Consider the following 24,797-nt stretch of genomic DNA (forward strand, 5'->3'; position numbering starts at 1 on the left):
ACTGAGCCCTGATAAAAAAAAAACAACAAAATGCTCTTAATATTGTACTAATCCACCTCGGCAGGCTTTGGAACTGAGCTCCTTCAGATGTGATTAACAGACAACTCTCACATCCGATCCCCCTGCCGCTCAATAAGAATGGATATTGAGGAGGTAGGATAATCCTGATGGGGACACAAGGGAGAGGGGCTTTGAGGGTTTGTGAGTGTAGGGGGTTAATCAATAAACCTTTATGTATATGTTCCAACACACACCAACACACACACACAAAGACACATAAGTCTGGTGTCAAGAGAATCTCAATAATTTCAAGTCAACTTCTTTTCGACAATGTTCCAAGTCATATGACCAAATAAAAATCAGCTTACAAACAACAGAAACAAACAAAGAAAAGTAGAACTTCAGACAAAAATACAACACAAACACAACATTGCTGGACTCACATTGAGTTGCAAACTCTCAGTCCATTGCCCGATAATCCGATACCCTGGCCCGCTCACGTTGCTCCATTGATACTGAAACAGGTCGTAACGTCCCGGAGCATCACCATTACGGTTGAAGGTCACAGATGTTCCAGCACTTCCTGTTTGAAAAACACATGTTGCAGTTATTTTAATCATTGAATCTTCACTCAATCAATATGCTGGTCAGTTGATAGAGTGTTTGCAGCTGCCTCAGGATTGAATGATCTGATTGGAAAGACAACACAAAAGAACTCCAGTAAAGATGTTGTTAGTGGCATTGATCAACCGTTTTTCTGTCAGAAAAACATCACTATAATGTCATAAAGAACATGATTTCAAAGCAAAACTGAAAAAAAAAAAAGAAAAAAATGCAATTTAATTTCATGAAAGATGTTATTTAATTAAAATGTTGCTGATTGCCTTTTTCTATGGAGGCAGTGTTTACTGGAAATTCTGGAATGCTATGAATGCAGTTCTTCTCTCCAAACAAACAATTCCTGTTGAAAATGAGATAGATAAACATTGCTAAATTAAAACACAATTTGATCTTCTTCTTCTTCTTCATTTACCATTAAAACATTCAAGAAAATTAAAAGTGTGTCAAATTTTATTTAGACTATGTCTAAAGGGTCAAATCTAACGGCACTTTGAAAAATTAATACAAAGACTACTTTTCAAAGCTATAAAGTAAAAATCTCCCAAATTCAGCTATTTAATTACATATTTATGTGAATATATTCCAAAGCTACTTATTTCCATCCATTCTTCAAAGTACTTATTTCTTCATAGGGTCAGCAGCTTCATTAAAACCAGCATCAGGAAAAGGGACCAAGTGGCTTTCGAAGCTGCTGTAGAGGATTTCCAGTGAGCAGGCAGAGTATTTTTGGCTTTATTGCTCTGTAGCCAAAGACCCCGGGGACCCTGTTTATTTACTGTGAATGGTTGCTTCAACCTTTATTTAAAGCACAGTCAACTCTGAACTTTGTTTGGTTGTGGATGCCCTTTCCTGCCCTAAACAAACAAAACAGAGGTTTGTTTTCACCAATGCTTTCATTTCAGCTTTTTGGCTTTTTTTGTCCCTCCAAACTCTCCATGTCCTGCTGTACTAGGCTTGAGATAGTCATGACCACTGAGACACATGCTTGTGACATTTCAACGTAAGCAAAATAATTTTTGCTTGAACATTTCTCACATAATCTTCTGTAGCTATTTGACATTGTCTTGTTCTGTTTTAGGATTGTTCCATTTATCTTTTTAATGTTCCTGTCCTTTCTTAGGTAACTTTCATTTCTCATGGACTTTCCTATATTTTTATATGTTATTTTTAGATTTTTTATCTATTTTTTGCATAATTTTATCTAATTTTGAGATTCTAATTTTGGAGTTTTAGATTATTTCTTGATTTCTTGATTTGCTGATTATTTGATGGCTAATCACTAATAGTTTCATTATTTAGATTTTTAAATTCCTTCATAGATGGCAAAACTGGGGAGTATCTTTTTGAGAAATTGTGATCAATAAGTAAGTCAAGGATCTGCACCCAGTTTTCCATCCCTGTGACCTCTGACTTTCCAAACCAACTGTCAGGAAGGATGACAGAATGTTTGTAAAATCAGCAGTTTATGTTACCGCCAAGAGAAAAGTTAGAAAGGCAGATTCACTCCACGACTTTTATGACCTGCTTTAACGACCAAAGTCACTTGGTGTGACGCGGCAATAAATTTGCTGAATTATTGGCCTTTCAGAATGGAAGTTGAGTCTCCTCTGACTTCAAGGAAGCTCCTGCGGCTTCTCAAGGAGACCCTGCATTACCTGTTCATAAAAAAGGAGCGTAAAGAGGAGGCAGGTTAACGTGTGTTACTCCTGCCATTTTGCTTGCCTTGTTCTAATTAAAAAAATAAAGACATTGTGGCAAGAACAAGACTATTTGAACTCATGTCCATCAACAAAACATAACATCAGACACTCATCAAGAAATAATATATAAAATTTATAGAAATGGTTGGGGCTTGTTCATGTCCTAGAGAGTCTGAAAGGGGGCATCAAAAGAAAAACTTGAGAAGATAGAAGCGACCATCTACAGCTGTTGCACTGAGAGGGTCCGATAGGAAAGACAAGGCCATCAGTACTCGGAAGAGATTGAGTAGCTTGTGAAAGAGAGAGCATCCTTGATAAACTACTGGAAGGCGGCCATGGAAGTAGAGGGGAAGGAGTTGAGACTCTAAAGAGTGACAGCATATTCCCTGGTTGATAATGCTAACGCTTGGTCACCTTAAAGTCTCCTGTATAGATGCTTTTGAATATCTCACTGCTTCCTCTTTCTTTTACTAACACAACCGCATCTCCATGTACATTTCCACAGGACTTAATCTATTTGCACCCCTTTCATTCATTTGTGCCTACCAGGTAGTAGTCTTTGGATTACAACTGCCAGCATTTTTCATTAAGGCCGCCATTTTTGCAGTTCTTTTATACACAAACAAACACATATACACACACATTTTGGGTTGTTAGATAAAATTTTCTGGTATTTTCTGTGCGTATATTATGACAAGACTGTGTGACAGGATCAGTGCTTGAATTTACACCATATACATCAAAATATCATTCCAAAGAGAAGATTAATGGATGTAGTGAGATTTGACATAAAGGTTTTTTTTTTTTCATGAGACTGCATTCCACAATATAGGGCTTAAACAAAGGTTAATATCATTACTGAACTCATGATATTTTGATAATGTTGATTAATAACTTGTAATCATCATTGACAGTTATTAGTTATTACCAATGAATAATACTAGCTCCATTCACTGCTCAACACTAACTGTTCATATGATGTTTAAGCATCTTCTATTTAACCGCTTTTGTGTTTTGTGTAATTATAGAGATAATACTCAGTTTGACTGTGACATTCGATTATGATGACCGAGTTATTTGTTTCACTTTTTGCTCAAACATTTGCTCTGATGTAATGACTTCCCGTTACATTGTGTCTTACAGCCGGTTCTGTATGATCCTGCCTGTGCTAGGTTTTGTTTTATTTTCCTGTGGCTTCATGTAGCAGCTAAACCCTCCATCATGTCACATCTTCACCCTCAATTCAGATCCTCTTTCCACAAACATGCTGCCGCTTCCGTAACCACCATGTAAATGAGTTCAGTTCCATACAGACCCATTGCTTCTGGTAGATTTTTGACCTAATTTTCTTTCCCTCAGAAAAAAAGGAAAAAAAAAGACTGCCCCCCCCAAATCAAAATTCTATATGCAGCTGCCTCATCACAAGAATGCTGTTTAAAACAGATCATACAGATACAGACTCTGCTTGTTAATTTTGCAAAGATGCAAAGAAAAAAAATATGAAGAAGAAGATATTTGTGTTCTGTATATTGAAGTTGTAGTTTCCAGCTTAATTTTTATCATTATTATCATGATCCTTATTATTATTATCAGAATTTATTATCAGATTTAGATGTAAGAGTTATTATCATTGCCAGTCATATATTTAATGTATAAACAATATTTTATGGACATAATACTCATTGACACCCCCACCACCACCACAACCATCTGCATCTCATCTGACTTGAAAATCAGATCATGCTGTGAAGGACGATTTTCTCAATGTGTCGTCAATGGACCCTAAAGAGGTTTTGATAGGATGCAGTCTAACATTACTTTATCCATCCATCAATTGTCTGCCGCTTATCCTACAGTTAGGGTCAGGGGGTATGCTTGAGCCTATCCCAGCTGCCATAGGGTAAAAAGGGGGGTACAGCCTGGATTGGCTTCCCCTATGTGGTTGTGGTGATTGCCTATGCCAGTTGCCTCTTCCCACTGGAGAATGTGATGACCATCTTCCTGCCTGCCAACATCCTTTTTTTCAGTCCTCCTACCCCCACAACCAGTAACTGTTTCTGATCCTTGTTACTTTGTTATATCACAGTTTAAGAGCCATGTTACTTCATCATATAACTGCTTATAACTCCTGTATTTTGTCATATTAGAATTGTTTATTCACATCACTCATACAACACGATCTGATGCAAGTCACACCATAATTTAAAGAATTAACATTACAACATCCACATAACGATGCTTTAATCTCCAATTGGCATTACCATGTCACTTGCCGTCAAAGCCGGACTCACCATTGAAGCTGACATTGCGGATGTATTTGAGCAACTTCTTTCCTCCTGCCAGTTCCATCTCAGGGCAGATCCCAGAACGTTCGGGACAAAGGTCTCGCTGCATGTTGTGCAGAGCATGGGCCATGGCGTACACAGCATCTATCACAAACTGAACTTTTCCCTCCTGCTCATACTTGGAGTCGATGCCAATCCTCTCCTGACCTGAAGAATGAAGAGAGATGGAGACTTGGTTGCCAGGGGGAACAAACCAAAGACATATGAGAGAAGCTTGGAGACTTAGTACCTCACAAATTAACTCAGGGAAGATGTCAACTAAGATTTAAGATTCAAAGATTCAAAGTGTTTCTTGTCATGTGGAGAGTCTGAAAACGTGTTCCTCTGTACAATGAAATTCTTACTTTGCTGTTTGCAGTGCATCCCGATAAGATTTGATCACTAAATAATAATATGCCAGATAACCTGATGTAACAATCCAGGAAAACATGAACAGTACACAAAAATGTAGGCAGTATTTGCAATGTAAACAGTGTTGGCAAGATGTGCAAGTTAAAGTTGAGCGCAGCTTTGAGAGTGCAACTCATAAAGTGCAGGTGCAGATTGTATACAGACAGTTTGAATAGACAGTTACGTTTAATTTGAGTGCATCACTGGTTGAGCTGGATGTAAAGTGCAGAACTGTCTGAGATAGAACATGGTTATTGACTCCTTTTAGTTGTTCAGAAGTCTAATGACAGTTGGGTAGAATGAGCTCTTCAGTTGTGCTGTTCTACATGTCACACTCCTGTACGTCTGGCTGTCGGGTAGGAGTGTGAGTCCATGTTTGGGCGGGAATTGTTCCTTTACAATGGAAGCAGCTCTACTGAGCCCTATGCTGTGGTAGATGCTCTGCAGAGAAGGCAGGGGGCTCCTAGTGATCTTCTCTGCAGTATTTACCACTCGCTGAAAGCGTTCGTGGTCCAGAGCGGTGGTGCTGTGGTAACATACGGTGATGCAGCTGATAAAGCTGCTCTCAACAATGCAGCTGTAGAGTTCTGAAGATTTAAGCCAACATGCCAAACCACCTCAGCCTCCTAAGAAAGGACAGCCACTATTCAGCCTGCTTAAATGTCGAGGGACCGTGTGAGGTCCTCTATGATGTGAACACACAGGTATTTGAAACTATTTGTCCTCTTAACCTCGGGACCTTGGATGAAAAGTGGCTGATGAGGTCTCCTCTCCTTCCTCATGTCCACTATTACTTGCTTTGTCTTGTTCATGTTAGAGATGAGTTTGCTGTCCTCACACCATGACACCAGACTGACCACCTCCATCCTGAAGGCCATTTGTTAACGTAGTTAACAAACAGTAAAATTGTTAACTCAATACTGACATTCCAACTTCTCCAGTACGTCCAGCACCTTGGATCAGCTCTTTATCAGGTTATTTGAAATCATCTTAGATATTTAATAATTACTTGATTTGTTCATGACATCTTCTCACCATTTTGTGACTTTTTTCTTAGATGAGACTTGATATAAAGTGCTTTGAACATGGTTATATTTAACTTGAACCTAAAAAATTTATAGTGAAATTACTTTTTTAGTGAAAAAAAAAGCAAAAATGACAACAACATGCATATCAATGCTTTTCTTTTCTTATGGGGGTAAGCTACCTGTTCACAAACTGTAAAAATAAAAAAAGCTGGACTGTTCATGTTTTGTAACAAGGGACCAAGAAAAGAGAATTAGGGGAAAAATATTTTTGCGCACATGTCATGAGCTAGCAAATTAGAGCCAAATTTTTTTTTTTGGAAAGTCTACGTCGGAAAGCCAGTTTAGACTAAAGACTCTCCATTGGATGACAGAAAACTTTTAATATGCCAATAAAAACTCTCCCAATGCTGTTGGGTCAGAATACTTCAAGATGAGTTGATGTAATGTTTCCATAGCAACAGCACTACTCCATTTTCTTCAAACTTTTGACTTTCCAATAGTGAATTAAGGAAAATTCTGGAACTCAGGCAATCTGAATATTTCTCTTGGAAAATTTACAATGGATCTGAGGAATGGCATACAACTGGAAAAAAACAGGTACAGGAGAACCATTTCAATAACAACGACCCCACGCCATACGTGGAGAAGCATCAGGGCCATCACTACAAAGGCACTTCCCAGCAGGCTAGTAGCGACCAACCTTGCCTGACACCCTGAACAGCTTCTTTGCTTGCTTCCACTCGTCAAGCTGGAGAGGCGACACATTTTCCTCAGCCGGTAGTGCAGCACCAGCCACTTGTCCTGAAGCTACATCAGGTGAGTTCTACCCTGAAGAAAGATCAACACCAACAGGGATGCAGGACCAGACAGGGTGTGAGGCCGGACCTTGAAGACATGTGTGGAAAAACTGGCAGGGGTCTTTCTGGATATCTTCAATCTGTCCATGCAACTGTCCATGATCCCTTCTTTGTCCACCATGAGGTTGGGGCATTGGTACACTTTTATTTATAAGGCCATGCTTGGACTGCTGCCCTCTTACATCTGTGACTTCGTCACAAGGCGAACTGTTGATTCTCACCTGTCGCGATCGCATGATCAACTGTTGCTTCATGTCCCCTTTGCACGCAAAGAACTAAGGAAAAGGGCTTTGGCCTATGCTGCCCCCACTGCATGGAACAGACTTCAAAAAGACTGGAAAGTCCTTAATTTTATCTCACTAAATGCTTTTAAAACCAAACTGAGAACACTAGAAGTCAACTTGTCAAAATGTAATTGCTTCTTTTCACCATTGGTAATATTGTTCTGTCTGTAACTTATTGCTGCCTCTTGGCCTGGACTCCCTTGTAAAAGAGGTTTTTAATCTCAACCAGACTTTATTTCCTGGTTAAATAAAGGTTAAATAAAATAAGAATAAAAAAATCCCTGTCTGCCTTAAGTCCTCAATAATTGTGCCCGTGCTGAAAAGATAAGCTGTAACCTGCCTCAATTATTATTTTCCTGTTGCCTTAAGACCAGTAATCATGAAGCACTTCAAGAGGATCCTCCTCAGACATATTAAGGGCGCTATCCCTCCTGGGCTGGACAGCCTCCAGTTTGCCTACAGGGAGAACCACTCCACAGAAGATTTTGTCTTGCTAGCACTTCACATGGCCCTGTCCCACCAACAAGGGCCCAATACCTACGTCAGGATACTGTTTGTAGACTTCAGCTTGGCCTTCAACACCGTCCTCCCAGACAACTTGGCCCTGAAGCTCGGCAACCTCGATTTGCCTGCCTCCCTGTGTTTGTGGATCTACAACTTCATCAACAAGTAGTTAGGTTGGGGAACTCCACATCCTCCCCTTGGATCCTGAATACTGGAATTCCACAGGGTTGCGTACTCAGCATGGTCCTCTTCACTCTCTTCAAACATGACTACCTTGCCATTCACCCCACAAACAATGTCATCGCCAAGTTTGTAGATGACACCAACGTGGTGTGCCTCATATCAGAGAATGACAAGCCCTACTACAGAGAAGAGATCCAGCACCTAACTCAGTGGTGCTCCAACAAAAACCTCTTCCTCAACACAAGCAAGACTAGGGAGATGGTAGTGGATTCTCAAAGCTCCAGGAGAATGGCACATGCTCCCCTCCACATAAATGGGGATAGAGTGGAACGTGTTGACAACTTCAGGTTCCCGGGCATCCACATTACATCGGACCTGACCTGGGCCGCTAATACCTCACACCTGGTGAAGGAAGCCCAGCAATGACTTTTCTTCCTCAGGAAGCTGAAGCGAGCTGGGCTCTCCTCCCAGCTGCTCATTAACTTCTACAAATCAACAGTCGCAAGCATCCTCTGTCTTAGCTCTACAGTGTGGTATGGTGGCTGCATGGCATGAGACAAAAAGGAGCTGGTCTGGGTGTGAAGAACAGCACAGGGCGTTGTAGGCTGCCTTCTCCCAGATCTGGGATCTATCTAGGATACCAGGAAGAAGGCAAGAAACATTGCAACGGATCCCTTCCACCCAGGCAACAGTCTGTATATACTATTCTCACCGCACTGTGTAGATCATGCCTATGCACCATGCATATAACTTGTCTGTCTATTTATTAGCCTGTACATAATCCGAGCCAGGAGCTCTTACAGCAAAATTTGTCTGTGCCTGCACAATGACAATTAGAAATCTTTATTCTTGATTCACTCATGAGTTTGTCTATCCTTATCCTGCACTGAGGGTAGCAGTGTGCCTGAAGCTAATCCCAGGTGATATTCAACAGCGATCAACAATTCACACTCTCATTTGACAGTGATGTTCTTCAAAATAATCTGCCAGTAAAATAATTTAAAAATGACTTCAGCCCAAGAATCTTCAGAACTGTTACTGAATTCTGTGTTCTAATTTTTAGCATTGTGAATATTCTACGTGCAATCACAATTTATCAGCAGCATGGAAAGCGTTAATGTCCTGACAAAATACAAGTGTCATCTTGTCCCACTGAATGTTTCTGAACCTAACCAGATTAATTTTAATTGTCAGCCAGAAATAAAGATAGTTTGTCTCTTTACTTCTCATGAAACTTCTCATACTGGACTGAAAACTGACCCAGGAACAGCAGTGGATGCAGCTCCTGTGATTTTTGTGTGATAAAAGACATTTCTCTTCAGTGGCCTCGAACGTGATTCTATCTCCTATTGAGGCTTATGCAGATTTGACTCATGACAGAAGAACATTGTCATTTCCCTTTGTCATTTTAATGGTGCCAAGTCAAGAACATCTGCCTCCTTTAAATGTTTTTTTTCATCTTGTCAGGGGAAAATCATTTTCATTGTACTCAAGGTTGAGGTAAAATAATCAAAGCAAAGCAAAAGGATCAAATACTGTATAATAGCCTAAAAAAATTCTGCACTTTCCTCACGACATCCTCCTCCCATCCTTCCCCTCACCGATCGACTACAACCTCCACGTTGCCTATCATGACCCACGTGCGTTTGTCTAGATTCTGGCAGCCAACACTGCCTTAAGAGACGCTTCACCTCAGTACTCATCCTTCTTGAACCCTGAGCCCACCAGGGCCTTCATGTGTTCATCCAAGGCATCCTCAGACACAGGTCAGGGGGGACAACAGCTGCACCAAATATCCTTCAACCATCTGCTCGGATTAATGTAGAACCTCATCTACATTAACTTGGCCAGATAGTTGAACTCCCAGCAGGCACTCTGGGCCATGTTCCTTGGCTAATTCAACTTCATTCTTTCATACCGACCAGCCTCAAAAAACACCATGGCACTAGAAATGAGCCCTCTCATCATCCCCTGTCTCATCTCTTGTGCCCTCATCCCATCCACAGGCACCCCTGGTCACACATTGCTGTGGATTTGGTCTCTGGTCTGCCTCTGACTGGAGGAGACAGGGTCATCCTCACTGTAGTAAGCCATTTTTCTAAGGCGGTGCACATAATATCGCTCCTCAAACTCCCATCCTTGACTGAGACTGTGGCGTTTCTCATGCAGAATGTATACAATCTCCATGGACTCCCAAACAACATAGTGAGTGACAGTGACCCCCAGTTCACCTTACAAGTCTGGAGGTCCCTCTGCAAGGAGGTCTGAGCCACCATCAGCCTTTCCTCAGGGTACCACCGCAAGACCAATAGCTAGGCAGAAGGGGCCAAACAGAGCCTTGAGTCGGTCCTCCGTTGCGCCTCAACCCTCCATTCCTCCTCATGGAGTTGGGACCTACCCTGGGTGGCATACACGCTGAATGCCCAGGTCAGTGTGCCCTCAAGCCTCTCTCCTTTTGAGTGCTCTCTGGCCTACCAGCGTCCCTTATTCCCTGCCCTGGAGTCTGAGGTTGCAATTCCCTCCCTCCAGGCTCATCTCCAAAATTGTCGCCAGGTATGGAAGATGGTCCTTCCTTCTCTCTGGAAGGCCAGTGCCTGTTCCTGCAGTATTCTGCATTTCAGAATGGATCAAACCATACTCCATGTAAACTGGCATATAAAACAGGTCAGTTGTAGATGGCAGTTGAAGTTTAGATGGTAGGCTATCCTTTTGATGTTAGGCGTCTGCAATTTTGAGTTTTTCTGATGCCGGTTTCAGGTCAGATCACATTGTCATAGCAATAATTGATAATTTCAGGATGCATTTAGGGTCAAACTTGTGACGAAGGCACAGCTTTGTCTTTGTATTAAAAACAAAAAAATAAAGACTTTGCAAACAGTGTAAAGGCATCTTGTCTCCATGGCAGAAGTTAGGTTTGCCTTTTAATCCACTGGATACTCAACTGGCCCCTTCACAATTAGCACACAGTCCACAACACTGTGTGTGTGTGTGTGTGTGTGTGTAGAGTCTGTCTTTCTGTCACCACAGCAAAGACTTTCCATCGTATAATCTATCCTCCTATAATCTAGCTCATTCTTTTCCAAGCAGCGAATGTCAATCATGACCAGAATCGACGGTTTCTCAGACTCTCAAAGCTCAGGAATTAAAATTAAGAATTTATTTAGTAGAATTAAATTAACAAATCACTTACTCAATCAATCACTCAATCAATCGATCGATCGATCAATCAATCAATCAATCAATCAATCAATCAATCAATCAATCAATTGGTCTAGCTGGATGCTGTTTCACACTAAAAATAAGATAACAGTGACCTTCTAATTGGACATACTCGGTTATCTGGTGACTCGGAGTTACGATGGGCTTTGCGATAATATTAAAATATGCGCTTAATGCACTGGCATTCAGTGAGTACGTATTGTAAACGCTTACCTGCCCTTATAATTGGCCTATATTCATGCAAATATAAACAGTAAGGTAAAATAAGGATATAAGGAGAGGTAAAATAGTACAGCACAAATGTCCGAAATACTGTACGGTAAAATGGTAGAAACGGTGTTGCACTTGACAACGAACTTGCTTAATGACAGACCTCTTGGAACGTAATCCTGTCATTAAATGAGGACCACTTGTATATTGTATATCCTTAATTACATCCAGTTGGTTTCATCGAGACATTGTTTTTTCATTTTTTTAATGTTTATGAAGCTGAGCCTTTAAAGTGTCCCAGCTGTCAGTCTCCAACTGATAAAGGTGAGAGAAACTTTGGATACAGTTGTTTCAACCCAACAACAACAGTACACAGATGGCAGGGTGCTACTGTTGTTAACTGCTTCTTAGCAGAAAAACGCTAAATATCAACCGATGTAAATATCCTTGATTTTATCAGAAATCTCCTCTAACCTTGAACCTCGAGCAACCACAGAGGAACTTCAGTAAAATCAGAGGGAAAAAACAAAGAAACTTTAGTGATTACGATGAACTTGTTGCTTGTTCCAATGTCAAGCTGAGGAAGATTACAGCTCTCTTTTTATTTGATACCAGCTTTCAGGCGGAAACAAGTTTTGGATTCTGATGTCAATTTCATCTCGTCCTCATACTTAGTTACAGCTTTCAATTTTTTCGATACTAAATTCAAACTGAAATCATATTGTCGACAGATTTCCCTCTAATTCCCAAACCAATGTCACTTGATCACTAAACGGACGTCTTTTTGATGCGAAAATGCTGAGCTTGGTGTGTTTCCATCCTCTTCCTGAGAGAACAGCACTACGTCTAATCCAGGTTCCACAGTAGATATCTTATAATATTCTGTATAAGATGAAAAGAAGAGTTGAGACTCCGTGCTGCTCCAGATGACTGCTGAGCAGTTACTTTACTCTCTCAGAATCTATCTGAGGACCCTACCGAGGACAGGGTCAAGTTGGGTGGACCTGGCCACCAGGTTAATAGTGATGCGTTTCTTCTTTCAGTTTGTCTGAACGCTTTGCAGCAGCAGGAGATGGCGATAACGTTCAGGCCCTTTGTGAAGGCAGATATGAGGGCAGTGGGGGCCAGTGTGCTGGGGTTGGTGTGGCGGGAGGGATGCGGGGCTTCTGCTTGAGAGATAACATTGACCCAGACTGCCTGGGGCCTGTGGGGGCCTGCGAGATATCAGTTGTAATTGGTGTCTGATAAGAGGCTGATTCGATACTTAATGCTCTGCTGTGTTTTAGCTCAAGACAAACTGTTACATGACCCCCATAACATTCACATCCCTATCACATGAACCGCAGTATTTTTCTGCGACATGATACTTATGTCTTTGTTTTAGTTGTGTGTTTACAAGCAAGTCTAAGTCTAATAGCAAAGGTTAACTGAAAATAAAAAGAGAAATTAAAAACATCACAATTAAAAGTAAGAAACCAACAAAAAAAACTGTAGGACAAAAAAAAAAAACAGAATAATTTTGTAAAACAATTAATGTAACTATAAGACCACAGTGTAACTGACAGCTCACATTTGGAATAAATACATTATTCCAATTAAAAAGCATACATAATGAAAAAAAAACACATTTAATCACTGTTTTCACATGACAGGCAAAAAATAATCAAAATCATTCTGAGAATGTGGCCAGGTTTAGGAAGCAGCTCATCTCATTTTGTAACATTGGGGACATGATTTGTGACATTCTTTGCTTTTGAATAATTGAGAAGATGCTAATTTGTGCTGGGTCTCAAATTTCTACTGTCAAACCCCATAGTTTATGTCTGGACTTTAAGTCTGGATTTAGGTCTGTGTCGACTGCTTGTCTTTCTTCCTTCCTCCAGTTGCATTTTAGTGTATGAATGTTTTATATGACACATAAATCTCCTGGGAAATGAGACCCATTAATAATGTCAGGAACTACAAACTTCGGGATATATGTTTGACCAGCACTGTTTGACATAATTCTCATTCACACACACACAAAGAAACATAAGAATACAACAATTTAAAATGAAGATCATGGCATCAAGGGTCTAATCCTAATTCTGGAAAATTGTTGTAGAATTAGAAGATTAAAATAAACGTTGTTTTTTTTTTTTCTGAAAACATACTGGAGAGTCTAAACTTCTTGTCTTGGCAACCAGACTTGAAGTTCTTCACTTGAAGACATTTCACCCCTCATCTGAGAGGCTACTTCAGTTCTGAACTGAGATCATTTCAACAAGAATTCACCATGACTGGGATGACTGAGAACCACAGATATTAGTGTTTAATAAAAACCTAAAAAAAACTCTAGAACTCTTAAGCAGCTGCACCAAGAGAAAGTAGGTCAGTGGATCATTTCGAACAGAGATGAATCAGGTCACACAGCGTTTCTGTTGTCGTAATTGTCATAATGCAATGTTATAATGTTGTTATAAATGAACTATTAATCACTGATAATATATGATCCATATTTAGAATTGAAAGTGTAAAGATGTCTTAGCTTTGGGGACAGTAAAGACAACAATTATGATATTTTCAGATATTTAATATAAGAAAAGTTATTTACAGAGACTGGAACTTAAAGAAAGCTTGGGAAAAATAATCTTTTCAGACATCAATTTCACCCCCAAAAAATCATCATTTAATTTCACACTGTGGGTAATTATTTTAAAAGGAAACAAAACCAACATACTAAAACAAATCCCCAACACCAACACATAAACAAGCAAATATAAAAGAGCACAATGCTGTTTGTTTTTCTGAAAAAAACTAAATAAAAAAACATTATTTAACAAATAAACAAGTCATATTAAATGTGGCGACCCCTGACGGGAAAAGCCGAAAGAAGAAGAAGAAGAAGAAGAAGAAGAAGAAATGTGTTCCATTTTTTTACTTGGTAGTTTTAGCCTCTTAGAAATTCAGTGTCATATTTAAGGCATATTCACCTTAAATTGACATTGGTGTGATTAAAAAACATCAAAAAGGTATTCAAGATTGCCTCATAATTCCCTTTATTCTAACTTATTGCAAGTATTCGAAACCAGGTTTTATCTACATTACTTCAAAATGATTAATTTTCTTCGGTTGCACCGACCATTGTTCTTGTCAGTATTTCATGATATTTCCTCCTATCTTCTCGACAGCAGTATAGACATAAAGAGCCAGATATGACAAAATCTGTAGGTACAGGTCTGAGTGAGAGATAATGGAGATGACAGTTGATCATGTTGAGCAGCTGATCATATCAGCTCTAATTAGATGTTATTGATCGCTGCCTTGCAGTGGAAAGATGTCGATTCGCAATAATGGACTTCATTAGAGATGGCCTTTCATCGAAAATGAGCTTTAAACTCCTCAGACCCAGATCAGACATTCAGACCCATGACCTTTAGAAGACGGTGAACAACAGTGACTTGACGATGAGCAATCAATAAAACTCAGGGGTCCCAATCAATTTCACAGAAGATCACAGAGAAACTTAACTAGCAATAGGTGACTGGAAAAACAGCAAGAAAACATGGAACTAAGGTGAAGATTAACAGGGCAAACATTCACACTGGAATGACTGGAAAATCATTGACAAATTCTATAAAAATGAGCAAGGATGAAAGCAAAAAAAGTATCACATTATCAGGTAGCCTACATGAAATTAAACACTGCACTGGAATTGCACTAACTCTGAACAATCTGTAATTTCACAAGTCTATGTCGGCAAGAAATTGATCAGATCAACATTTCCAAGAAAATATTTCAAACCAACAACACCCAGAAAGAATCCAAAAATGATTCTAATTACCTTACAACAAATTCTAGAATAAAGTATACTCACCACAAAACTTGGAGAACAATTTTGAATCAACGAAAAACTTCTAAAGCAAATAATTAAGCAAAAGATGCAAAATAAATTAGTGAATAGATATATAAAAGGGGATGCATGTCTCACCTGTGCACTTCCTACTGCTGTCATCCCTCTTGGATGAGCTCATCAGCTTGCAGTTGAAGTTTTCCTCCCAGTACTCAGCAAACCAGACATTTCTGCGGTTGTTCTCCAGAGTCCGTGACATGAAGTAGGCATCAAATCCTGCAGTTTCAGAAAACGAAGACAGGTCAACGTTGATCTCCTTAGGGACAACAAGCGATAGACTAAATTTCTGAATATTGATGGGGATGGTTTTGAAGATGAGAATTATTGTGGCACTTCAAGTACTTACACATGGCTCTTGACACTCCTTTAAGATTGAAAAAATACATTCACAGTTTTTATTCTTCCAAATGTCTTGGTTTTCTCTTTCTAATTACTTGGTCATTTCTTTCTGAATTCATGATGCTTTGTTAAATTTTTTGAGGGGATTAATTGATGACGTCTTATGTAATTCATTGTTGTTTTTTTGGGGGGATGTTTGCGCATCCTGTTGGAGAGACGGGGCAGAACCAGGCTGACGGTCAGACATTGACAAATGCAGTGGGCACAGTTATAGTTAAAAAGTAATTATGTAGGAGGTTTTGATGAGAAAAACTGACAAACCCATGAAAAATGAAGGTTAACCCACACAGGAATCATATTCTTCAGGCTTGATTTTTGGCAAAACTGGTTTTAAAATAGAACAGGATAAAATCTATTGGACCCAATTTTCAGCAAAACACTTGCCATGCTGCAGACAGCACCCCCTGCGGCCAAGCTCTAGTCTTCAGTCTGAGACAGTATTATCCCAAAAGATGGAGGATCCAGCCAGAAGAGGAGACAGAATCATTTTTCAGGGGATGAATAGTTGATTTTATGTTTCAGTTTGATATTTTGGTCTTGGTGTATTCCTGTTTTGAAGTGGGATTATAATTTATTCAGGCACCTGAGGGCAGACAAGGCTTGTCCAGAAGAAAAATGATTTGTTTTATCAGTCAACTTTCATATTTGTTCCGGGTGATATCGTTTTGAGGAAAGACAGACGCTTGCCGTTTATTTACGGGGCCTAAATTTCATCACGCAACAGTTCTTCTTCTTCTCTCCAAGGAAAATCCAGCTAGTGTTTTGCTTTTTCTCCCATACTGAAAAGGTTATAAAATGGTTCACAGCCACACCAGGTTAAAGAACGATGACTTATATTTGAAGATACGGGTAAAATGATGTTCTGAAAGTGAGAACCTGCTAAAAATATAATTTAATTTCCTTCCATCCATCCATCCATCCATCCATCCATCCATCCATCCATCCATCCATCCATCCATTTCTACCTCTTATCCAGGATCATGTCACAGGGGCAGCAGCCAAAGCAGGAAGACTTCGACTTCCCTCTCCCCAGCAAAATGGGCCAGCCTTGAGGCATAGTTCCTCTAGTGTGCCCTGGGTAATTCCTGGGAACTCCTCCCGGTTGAAAATGCCTTGAACACCTCACCAGGAAGGTATCCTAACCAGAAGACGGAGCCACCTCATCTGACTTCTCTCCATGTGGAAGAGCAGCGACTCTACTTTTAGACCATCCCGGATGGCTGACCTCCTCACCATATCTCTAAGGGAGAGCGCGGACTCCCTGCGGAGAAAGCTCATTTCAGCTGCTTGGATCCACAACCTTGTTCATTTGATCATGACTCGTGACTTGACTTGAACTCTTGACTATGGGTGAGGGCAGGTGCGTAGATCGATCGGTAAATTGAGAGCTTTGCATTTTGGCTCAACTCCTTCTTCACCAGGACAGACTGGTGCAGAGTCTGCATTACTGCTCACGCCGCACTGATCCACCCATCAATCTCCTGTTCCATCCTTCAGTCACTCATGAACAAGACCTTGAGATACCTGGACTTCTCCACTGGAGGGGGACCTCCTCTCTGGCCCAGAGTGTACAATCCACCTATTTCTGGCTGAGAGCCATGGTCTATGAAATGTAGGTGCTGATCCCAAATGCTTCATATTCAACTGCAAGCTACTCCAACAAGAGCTGGAGATCACAGTTCAATGAAGCCAACAGAGGGTTCAATACAGGTTTTAGTACTCCTAATACTCCTGGAGCACCATCCACGGGATTCCCAGCCGGACACAGTCGAATGCCTTCTCAAGGTCCACAAGACTGGTCGGGCAAACACCCATCTACCCTCAAGGACCCTGCCAATGGTGTAGAGATGGTCCACTCTTCCACAGCAAGAACAAAAACCACATGGCTCCTCCTGGATTTAATATTCAACGAACCCCGGGACTTTTCCCGGGAGGATGAGGTCTGTGATCCTACCGTAATTGGAGCATGCCCTCTAAAGCCCCTTTTTAAAGAGGGGGCTCACCATCCCCGTCTGCCAATCCAGCAGCACTGCCCCCCCCTTTCACGTGATATTGCAGAAGCGTGTCAGCCAGGATGGCCCTACAACATCCCTTAAGGCTTAAGGAGCCTTAAGGAACCCAGAGAGGATCCTTCCCCAGGGCCCTATCACTGAGGAGCGTTCTGCAACTTGAGCCCTGGAAATAGGAGAGTCCATCCCTGAGTCCCCCGACTCTTCCTCGTTGGAAAGCGTGTCATTGGGATTGAGGAGGCCTTGGAAGTACTCCTTCCAGCGATCCACAATGTCCCAGATCAAGGTCAGCAGCCCACCATCTCCACTGCTCACAGTGTTGACAGTATGCTGCTTCCCCCTCCCAAGCTGCTGGACCTGCCCTTCCGAAGGTTGTTTGCCATGCCTCGGCAACCACCACAGCTGTGCGTGGCTTGGCCTGCTGTTACCTGGCACCTGCTTCCGGAGCCCTGCACGCCAGAAAGGCTCCTGCGGATCACTGTGACACGCAAACTCCTCCATCACAATAAGGTTTCTAAGGCTGGCTTATCTCTGGTTGGGAGTTAATGATAAATTAAATTAAATTAAATTTCACAATTTTTTAGCAAGAAGGAACCTGGCACAGGCCTTTCTGTGTGGAATTTGCATGTTCGTCCTATGTTTGAATAGGTTTCCTCCAGGTTTGTTCAGTTTCCTGGCACAGTCAAAAAACATAAGGTTAGTTGGAAAACAATTAAAAATTGCCCAGAGTTAATGTTTTTGTCACTATATGTGGCCCTGTGATTGACTGCTGACCGATGAAGGGCAGGATATGCAGTAGATTATGAATTCAATTCAATCAAATTAAAATAAAGGGGACCAAAGAAAATAGATTAAAACAAATACTCACACATACCTCCACACATACTAATGTCCAAATTTCCTGAATTTATGTTTGTCTTTTATTTTTTTTCTTCAATTCACCCCTACTCCTCCTGCACAGGCACAAAAAAGGTCTGCTTTAAACCGTGAATGTAACCGGTAATTTTGTTAGTCTGATAAAGTGCTGTCCTTGCCCAAAGCAAACTGAAATACATAATCAAAAGTTTTGTCCTCTACCCAAGTACCTATTTTATAAAAATCTCCTTGGTTTGTTTGTTTATTTTTTGTATGCATTTGTCTGAAATCTAATTTGAATATTGGAGTGACTCTTGAGTTGACAGTCCATAAACCTGTATGGGTTTTCCCTGAATGTTAATTGAATAAAAAATAGAAAAGTTATTTCTTATCTTTTTGCTCCTGAATCTTTCACTTTAAGGAGGAAAGAGTTGCTCTTCCATTGACAGTTAGTCTGCTTTCGCTCCTCGTTATTCTTCCTCTCCCTTTTTATCTTGACTTTCTCACCATTGTTGTTTTTCTTTCTCCTTTTTTCTCGCCATCTACTGCTTGATTTCTTCCTTTTTTTTACCAACATCTTTTTTTCTTTAGAAATCACATTAAACATTAGACTATTCTGTGGGCTCCTTTGGCCCCTAAGCTTAAAGGATACCAAATTAGGAACATCCTTGTGATTACTCTTTGAATTGGAGCATTAGAGCAAATGAAGAAGAAGAAAAAAGGGGAGGGATTTGACAATAATTGTGCAGAAATTTTACCTGAAGGGACTTAGAGGTGTTTGAACTCATTTTCACAAGTCTCCAATGAGATAGAGCAGTCTTCATAAACCTTGTAATGTCAGATTTCAGTCTCTCCGGGCCCTGAGGAGATGAGCCAGAACTGCCATGTACGAAAACAATGCCTCCACTGTCCTTTCATGGGGACCATCTTTTCTTTATATTTTTTATATTGTTCACAACCTATAGCACATTTACAATCCCCAGGACAAACTTTCAAAAATAAAAGCTTGACAGGGAAGTCTACACCCCAGGATGCATTGTACTTGCGATGAGATCCACAATGTGCTAATTAAAGGAAAACCCCACACAAGGATTGCAAAAAAAAAGTTTTAAAAAGAAAAACTTAAAATGCTGCAGAAATTGATGAACAGAATGACATAAATGAGCAACATTTGACAATTAAAGTCCAGCTCAGAGGACACAGGGACACAATGATGATGACTTTCTAAAAATAAAACGAAGCAGGGACCTTGAGACATCAAGGGACGTGAAGTCGCTTCAAATTACGTTAATGCTAATTGTATGGAGGCAGTATATTGGATCCTACTCCTTTTCTGGAGAGACACGTACTGAAAACAGTTCAAGCGTTCTGATTGGCTGGGAGTTCATGGTCATGAGATTAATGAAGTGAGAAGGTCTATTTCTCCATAAAATATGTTTTCTAAAGCCTTAACAGTTTTGCCTGCAACCAATTACTCACTTTTTGTACTTTAACTGAATAAGTTTTAACTGAATCCCACTGCAGGGTGAGTTGGAAATAGAAGGTTACTAAGAGGGGATCCCTTTAAGGAATCTGGCTATGCACAGGTAAAAAGATCAGCAGTGTGAGAGGGTTGCATTTGGTTCTTGAAACAAATTAAAAGACAGCACGCCGCTGCACTGTCAACACAAAAAATTGTTACTGATTGTAATTTCCACAGACGAGGACGTCAAGCATTTGAATATGACTTTTACATCTTAAATAAGTGCTGGAGACTTGATTGAATTTTGCTTTTCAAATATATCTTTGAAATATCCTTAGAAGACAATGGGAATTTTTTTATGTCTATGAAAAAGCACAGTGGTCACAATAAATGATACTCTAAGTCTGAGAAAAAGCCAAGGATGTGAGCTTTTGGTCCCAGACGGTGACATTTTCTGGGTCGGAGGTTTCAACATCATTGTTTGAGGACTTTGAGGTGCTTTTTGATTGAATTGGTCAGACATGAGTCTCTTACTGGTCTGATCTGATTACATTTGGAAACAATGTCAGGTCACATTTCCTTTTATTTGTAAAGGACTGGCGGTGAGCAAAATTTTATTTCCTTCGTGAACTTGGTGAGTACAATTTAAAACATCCTGGATGTCTAACAGTGAAATGGAGGTCTGGCAGGTTGCTAGTGGGTTTTGGGATGTTGGTGCAAATACTGCAGAGAAAATTCATAGTGGAATGAAAAAGCTTTTAATTACTCTTAAGGTGGCATTTTCTTAAAAGTGGGACAGAATTAATGGATATGGATACAAATGATAATCTTTCCTTCAATCAACTGATTTTGACTGGGTTTCAGAGTATAAATGAAATGCTATCTATTACAATGATTTCTTTGATTCTTTGAACATGAATGAGCTTCAGACAAAAATGTCTAGACAACTGCACAAAAATATAATAAATCACCATCAAGCCCCCACTCCTTGAAAGGGGAGGGGGGGGTGCATAAAATTTACATGCAAATTAGATTTAAAATATATTAGAGGTTCAAAAAAATCCCAGTGCATTTGGATTTTAGATACAAATGACAACACACTGCCAATGTGCAATGTCTCCGTATAATAACACAGGGAAACAAGAGCCCTGAACTTTTCTACTCCAAGAAGACTTCATCAGTGATGGTAAGATGATAGGATAAGTTTAAGGGAGAAGCACCCACTTGAGGACATTGGAGCTCGATCATGTGCCCTCACTGGTTTCCTGCCTGTGAAAGTCCTCTGCCAAAAATAACCATTTTTAAATCTTAAGCCCACTGCTCTTTAATAAAAACACCCTCCTTTGGATGTACCAGTGCAAGATTGGATCAGGGCTGCTACAGCAAAGGGTAGATCAATCATTTGAATGTGGGAAAAACACAAAAGATCCAGAAAAACATTAAAAATAAACTAGAAATACTTCTTCAAAATACTTTTTGTCTCCACCATCAAAGTTTTTCCGCAACAGAATCCCCTCACTTTCTAATAGTCACGATCATTACTGTAAAATGAAAAACACAAAGAAAACTGTCTCCTAAGCAAGAGAATGCAGCCGAATAAAGTTGTTTTGTTTTTTCTGACTCAAAAAAGAATATATTTTCTTCTGAGGAGCTGTCAAGTGAGCTGTGAATCAAATGGCAGGTGTTGAGATCAGATGTTGCTGCAGGAAGTGTGTATGCCAGCAGCTTCTCATGCGCACTTCCTGTAGGCTAGGTGACTGATCACTGCGTTGGCAAGCGGTAGCAAAATTCTGTGTCTGAACTTCTGGGGTGAAAGCAAAGGGTTCAAGAAACATGTCATCACTACAAAGTGGGAGTGTTTTTTACCTGAGGAGTGTTTCACAATTTCAATTTTAGACAAAACTGTGGGGGCAAAAAACTGCCATGATGTTAACAAAGAGACAAAATTGTCTCCCTCTTAAAATGAAACAAAAAGAAACTGAAACTTTGGGCTTCTTTTTTCTTTTGAGTTTCTTCCCTCGAAACTGAACATTGTTTGATCCCATCTCAAGAGATCAGAATCATGATATTTTTCCAAAAATCTGTGTTTATTCTTCTAATGACTTAGACGACTGACTATCATAACTATGAAAAAAAAGATACCCTGGCATATTTTTAGGCTGCCTTTTAACATTTTAATCTAATCTTATCAAATCTTTTTGTAGCAACAAAGCCAAGTTGCCTGTTCAAATTTGACAATGAGGAGCATGACGTTACGTTTGTTCATTTTTTTATTTTGTCATTTTGAAGGCCACAGATAATCAAATTTGGCTTTAAATAATAATAAAACCCCTGTCTCTATGGAAAATGCTTTGGCACTTTTCAAACGTCATTATTTTAACCCCTCCTTCCCCCCTCCAGAAAGTCTTTAAATATGTCTTTAAAATGGGGTGATGTTGACCCCTGGGCGACCGGATAATGAACTGTATTAATGGTGTTTTACAGTGTTGTGATGGTTTGGACCGCCAAGTCCACAGGCGGGTTTCTTGTGTGTGTGTGTGTGTGTGTGTGTGTGTGTGTGTGTGTGTGTGTGTGTGTGTGTGTGTGTGTGTGTGTGTTTTATACTCTATTTGTCACATCAGACACACAGTCAGTGTTTACACTCACAGCAGACACACAATCCTTCCTGACGGACTGCCACAGAGAATCAACACTCATTAGTGAATAACTGCACAAATAACTGCCACGCGGACACAAAATGCGTCCAAAGCGTATCCATGCAAGCGACATACAAAACTATGAACCTGCCACACGTAAAAACAGTTTGCACAATATTTGTGCTGTTCAACATTTGAGACACAACATGGGATGCATACACAGTTCAGACAAAGGAAAAAGGATCCACACAGCATGAAAAGCACAATGCGCACAATAGCTATACAACACAAAATACACACAGCATGCACAGTGTACACATTATATGCACACCACATTATACACATACACGTCACAACATCCCACATTTAAAATGCAAAAGATATCATCAAGCCCAGGACCGCGGCTGTAATAGGTGTATCCAGGATTCTGAACCTGTATCCTGGAAGACCAAACAAGCTTACTAGACCCATATCTGGTAAAGGACACAAAGTGATCCAGAACCAGGACGCTTGAGCACAAACACTGGCAAACACTGGCGATAAATTAACTGTCTGCCCCTCTGTATTTATGTTACTGACATTGAAATCCATGCTCCCATCCTTTTTTGTGACATTGTTTTCAAAAGCTGAGGTCAGATGTCATGTAATAATTGATTGGACATGGATGGGAGGAAACATCTAAGTGCTTTGTCTTTAAAATGTTTAGAATACCAAGCTGAAGGTTTGACCCAAAAAAGGGGAATAAAGTTGAATTTTGCTTCAGCTTAAATTTGAATTCGTCTGACTTCTAAATACCTTTAAATAACAAAAACAAGACAAACAAAAGGGATATTATCTTTCTCCTCTATCACCCTTTTTCTCAAAAATTGCCTTTAAGGTTTGTTTTAGTCAGGTTTACAAATTGCAAACACTAACAATGAAAGCTCTGAAATGTAACAATACATCAGCAGCCATCCACTCAAGATTAACTTGCAAACTTTAGAAAATATGCTCCAATAGCTGTTGTTTAAAATAGTTAGATTATATACACATATCTTGTAAAATATCACATAACAAAGATGAAAATGACTTTGTAGGTATTATAGAAGAGAGTTTAATTTAAAATGGGAAGATTTCCTCTGGGAATGTAGCACAAGCACCTGATTAGCATCTCAAAGTAATGCTCACATGGTAGCACTACAATTTACTGTTAGGATTTAATATGAGAAAACACGTTAAACTCATGACATTTCTTTGAGGGTTGAGAACTTGGTGGTTTTCTAAGCTTTTTCCATTAAAAGTTAATATAAGTTCTTAAATGTATGTTTTAATCATTATTTATATTTTATTTGGTTTTGTTTATCTTGAAAGTATTTTGCCATATGCACTATATTTCCTTGTAATTTTACCCTTGCATTTTCTTAATCCATATTTTAACTGGAGCTGAACAAAACTACAGGAAAAGCTGCATGAGTCCTAGAAGTTAAAGCATGTTGCATAGCATACAATTCCACAAACTAGATGAAAATAAACCAATGAATTGCTGAAGCTTTCGTATAGCATGCTCTACAGATATGAGATGTCATGGTTAAGAACACCAGTATTATTGGAAATCTACTCTCATCCATGAATTGGGACTGAAAAAGGACATTTGAGATGAGTTTTTCAGAAGAAATGAATGTATTTACACAATTTCTGAAAAAAAAAAAAAAAAAAATCACAGCTAGATGCTTCCTTTTTGCTGCTCATTGTCTCAAAAAGCAAAAAAGGGGGTTGTTCAAATTCAATCTGATGTCAAAATCTAGAAACAAGTGAGACGGAAAACTGTGTTGATGTCCTTGTCAAACATGTTAAGCTCAATGCTGCTTTCAAAGAGGCAGTGGAAATGAAAACCTGCACGTCATTGTTTAAATGCCATCATGAATGAAGTCTAGGTTTGTCTTTGCATTGATTTGACTACAGTGGATGTTTCTTATGATCTAAGGAAAAAGCGATGGTTTCTGTTTTATTTCTTTTCTTTTTTTTTCTGAAACTAAGAATAAATCATCAAGCGAAAGCCTTAAAGAGTCACCTGAAGCTCTAGCATTAATGTATGTCAGCTTTAGCTGTAAAAAGTGTGATTTAAAGCTTCAAAGCCACCGACCGTTCCAAAACTCAAACATTACTTCTGAAACTGTCAATTAAGCTCTGCCAGGGAGTGTCTTAGCTACTCCAAGCCTGAGCT

At 39.8% G+C, this 24,797-nt stretch overlaps 1 protein-coding gene across 4 annotated transcripts in view; it reads right to left on the reverse strand.

Annotated features, from left to right (window-relative positions):
* grm7 (glutamate metabotropic receptor 7) overlaps positions 1 to 24,797 on the reverse strand; it is a 152,502-nt gene that overhangs the window by 34,335 nt on the left and 93,370 nt on the right. For all 4 annotated transcript variants that reach the window (XR_015106422.1, XM_086150254.1, XM_086150253.1 and 1 more), the window contains exons 5-7: positions 15,312 to 15,449; positions 4,613 to 4,813; positions 444 to 583 (exon numbers count right to left, since the gene is read on the reverse strand). Coding sequence is in view for 3 of the 4 variants with exons in the window: in XM_086150254.1 (XP_086006380.1) it covers positions 444 to 583; positions 4,613 to 4,813; positions 15,312 to 15,449 (479 nt within the window). In the remaining variant the exon portion in view is untranslated. The remainder of the gene's footprint in view (positions 1 to 443; positions 584 to 4,612; positions 4,814 to 15,311; positions 15,450 to 24,797) is intronic.

Source organism: Fistularia commersonii, chromosome 7 (assembly GCF_037954325.1).
Source record: "Fistularia commersonii isolate RoL2024-O1a breed Wild chromosome 7, RoL_Fcom_v1.0, whole genome shotgun sequence".
Classification (NCBI taxonomy): Eukaryota; Metazoa; Chordata; class Actinopteri; order Syngnathiformes; family Fistulariidae; genus Fistularia; species Fistularia commersonii.